This window comes from Leptonychotes weddellii, unplaced genomic scaffold (genome assembly GCF_054177405.1).
Source record: "Leptonychotes weddellii isolate Sample4059 unplaced genomic scaffold, ASM5417740v2 HiC_scaffold_20160, whole genome shotgun sequence".
NCBI lineage: Eukaryota > Metazoa > Chordata > Mammalia > Carnivora > Phocidae > Leptonychotes > Leptonychotes weddellii.
The window spans coordinates 1-3,344 of NW_027787983.1; the positions used below are offsets into that span (position 1 = coordinate 1).

Below are 3,344 nucleotides of genomic sequence, written 5' to 3' on the forward strand. Positions count from 1 at the left end.
CAGCAGGAGAAGAGAAATAATAAATATCAGAGCAGAGATCAATGAAATAGAAACCAAAAGAACAGTAGAACAGACCAATGAAACTAGGAGCTGGTTCTTTGAAAGAATTAACAAGATTGATAAACCCCTGGCCAGACTTATCCAAAAGAAAAGAGAAATGACCCAAATCAACAAAATCATAAATGAAAGAGGAGAGATCACAACCAACACCAAGGAAATTCAAGCAATTATAAGAACATATTATGAGCAACTCTATGCCAGCAAATTAGATAACCTGGAAGAAATGGAGGCATTCCTAGAGATGTATCAACTACCAAAACTGAACCAGGAAGAATTAGAAAACCTGAACAGGCCTATAACCACTAAGGAAATGGAAGCAGTCATCAAAAATCTCCCAACAAACAAAAGCCCAGGGCCAGACAGCTTCCCAGAGTAATTCTACCAAACATTTAAAGAAGAATTAATACCCATTCTTCTGAAACTGTTCCAAAAAATAGAAATGGAAGGAAAACTTCCAAACTTGTTTTATGAGGCCACCATTACCTTGATCCCAAAACCAGACAAAGACCTCATCAAAAAGGGGAATTACAGACAAATATCCTTGATGAACATGGATGCAAAAGTTCTCACCAAAATACTAGCCAATAGGATCCAACAGTACATTAAAAGGATTGTTCACCATGACCAGGCGGGATTTATTCCTGGGCTGAAGGCAGATGCCTAACTGACTGAGCCCCCCAGGCGTCCCAACCCTCAGTTTTTGTTTTTTGTTTTTTGTTTTTGGTTTTGGCCAAACTTTTTATTTAGTATTCTGTAGTTGCTTAACACACACTTAAATGGTCTTATTGGGGGAGGGGAAAGGAGATGTTCTTGTAGATACCCAAGGAAATGTCAGAAAGGCAATATATGGCCAGCATTATCCATTTGCTTTTTTGGGTTTACTGGGTGAAAAGCATTTTCCTTACATAAGCATCTGATCTCAGGTTTTTCATACTGAGAACATTAAGATTTCAGTTTGAAGACACTCTGAAATCCTAGAGTAGCATACCCCGACCACCCTCTAATAGCTAGCTTGTTTGTATAGGCAGAAGGATTCATCTCTCCATTTTAGATGGCTAGATGTTTGTGGAAGGTCTTAGAATTGCTTCGCCTCATTTACTGGGAAAAATCAGATATAAGAAGTGGCCTTTAGGGACACTTTTAACTTGAAAAATTACAACACTAGTACACAAGTCAAGTCTTAACACATTTAACATTTGCTTATTGAAAGCAATGTCATAAAGTCAAATAAGATTAAACAGGTTTTACTTTATTTTCCCTCACAAGAACATAAAAATTATGGAAGGGGAACTTAAGAAATTTAAAAAAAGGTAACACAATTTTTCCTTTTAGTAGTCCTTGGGTAGTTATGACAGAAAATGTTCCACTTTTTTGTTTGTTTCTTTGAACAGGGATTTTGGTCCAAAGTTTTGTTTGTTTTTAATATCTGCTTCTGCCTCCCCCTCAATCAGATCTGCTTCCTCCACAGCCACCACCTCTTGGTGCTCCGTGGCTTGAACTGCTGTAGGAATCACGTGGAGGAGGGTACCCCCTTTCCATAGAAGGGGGAAGCCCTCTTTCTTGTCTGCTAACTCGATCACAACCACTTGAGTAGAGATCACTTTGGCTGCTTGAGTAACTGTCTCGACTTCCACCATATCCATCACGTGAGCTGCTATAATCATCATGGCAACTGCTTCCACCATAAGATGGTGGGGGCCCAAGTGTAGGTGGACCACTCTGTGAGTTACCATAACTCTCATATGAATCTCTGTAGGAACCTCCACTTGGATGATCTGAATAGTCACGACCACGACCATAGCCATCTCTATCACTATAGCCTCTCGATGGGTAGTCATCACGTGAACTGGAATGACCATAATCATGGTAAATATAATCTCTTGGTGGTGGTGCATAATCTCTTGTATCACGAGAACTTGGGTAATCTCTGCTTGAATAGCTGTCTTTAGTAGAGTATCCATCATCTCTTGGGGACAAATAAACATCTCTATGAGAGGGCAGGGGTTCCCTTCGAGGTGGGCCTCCGTAACTATCTCTTCCACGTGACACAGGAGCTCTTCCTCCCATTCCACTGCTGCTGCGAACTGGTCCTGAAGGGGCAGATCTTTTAGGAGGAGGACCGCCGCTTCGTGGTGGTGGTCCTCTTTTTACTGGAAGTGGTCCCCTGGAAGAACTCATGTTATAATTCATGGAATAGCCACCATCATCCATGTGCCCTCCACGTGAGGGAGGTCCCCTGGTTCCTCCACTTCTTCCTCTTCCACCTCTAAGACCTCTTGGAGGCTCTCTGCTTCTTGGAGGTAGAGGTGGTCCACGTCTACCACTTTCAAATGATGGTTTAGTGGCCTGTTCTACTTTGATGGCTTTTCCATCTAAGGACTTTCCATTCATGTCTCTGGCTGCATCCTTAGCATCTGCTGGGCTCTCAAAGGTGACAAAAGCAAATCCTCTCGATTTGTTGGTTTCATGGTCTTTCATCAATAGAACTTCCACTATTCATCCATATTTGCCAAATACTGCTTCAAGGGCTTTTTCATTTGTTTCTGTATTGAGACCACCAATGAAAAGCTTTCCTGGGAGATCTGCTTCAACCATTTTTTTCCCCCTGGTGAGAGACGGAGGGGTGACGTTGGTTCCAAGCTCCTACAAGCTTGCCAGCAGGGGCTTCGTAGCAGCTCAGCACGAGGGAGTGCCGCAGGTTCCAAGAACGGAAGAGGGAAGCTGCTAGCACTACTGCGCAACCAGCCTGTTTGTTTTTAAGAGTCTCTTATTGTTTACCTCTCTCTCTCTCTCTTCTTTTTTTCCCTTCCCACACAGTCATCTGTTTAGTTTCCTAAATTCCACAAAGGAGTGAAATCATATGGTGTTTGTCTTTCTCTGACTGACTTATTTCACTTAGCATAATACACTCTAGCCCCATCCATGTCATTGCAAATGGCAAGATTTCATTCTTTTTGATGGACAAGTAATATTCCATTATATATATACACCACATCTTCTTTATCCATTCACCAGTCGATGGGCTCTTTCCATAGTTTGGCTATTGTTGATAATGCTGCTATAAATATCAGGGTGCATTTGCCCCTCCAAATCAGTACTTTTGTATCCTTTGGGTAAATACCCAGTAGTGTGATTGCTGGATCATAGGTTAGTTCTATTTTTAACTTTTTTTTTTAAGATTATTTATTTATTTATTTATTTGACAGAGAGAGACACAGTGAGAGAGGGAACACAAGCAGGAGGAGTGGGAGAGGGAGAAACAGGCTCCCTGCTGAGCAGGGAAC

At 41.7% G+C, this 3,344-nt stretch overlaps 1 protein-coding gene across 1 annotated transcript; it reads right to left on the reverse strand.

Moving 5' to 3' along the window:
* Nucleotides 1–765: 765 nt before the first annotated feature.
* Nucleotides 766–2,799, reverse strand: LOC102750561 (RNA-binding motif protein, X chromosome-like). The gene has a single exon (XM_031026958.2). It carries the CDS (start codon nucleotides 2,536–2,538, stop codon nucleotides 1,504–1,506), a length of 1,035 nt encoding a protein of 344 aa, XP_030882818.2. The 5' UTR covers nucleotides 2,539–2,799; the 3' UTR covers nucleotides 766–1,503.
* Between the last annotated feature and the right edge of the window lie 545 nt (nucleotides 2,800–3,344).

What these genes read in the sequence shown, in the direction of transcription:
- LOC102750561 (XM_031026958.2), bottom strand. Translation starts at nt 2,538, where the DNA reads ATGAAAGACCATGAAACCAACAAATCGAGAGGATTTGCTTTTGTCACC.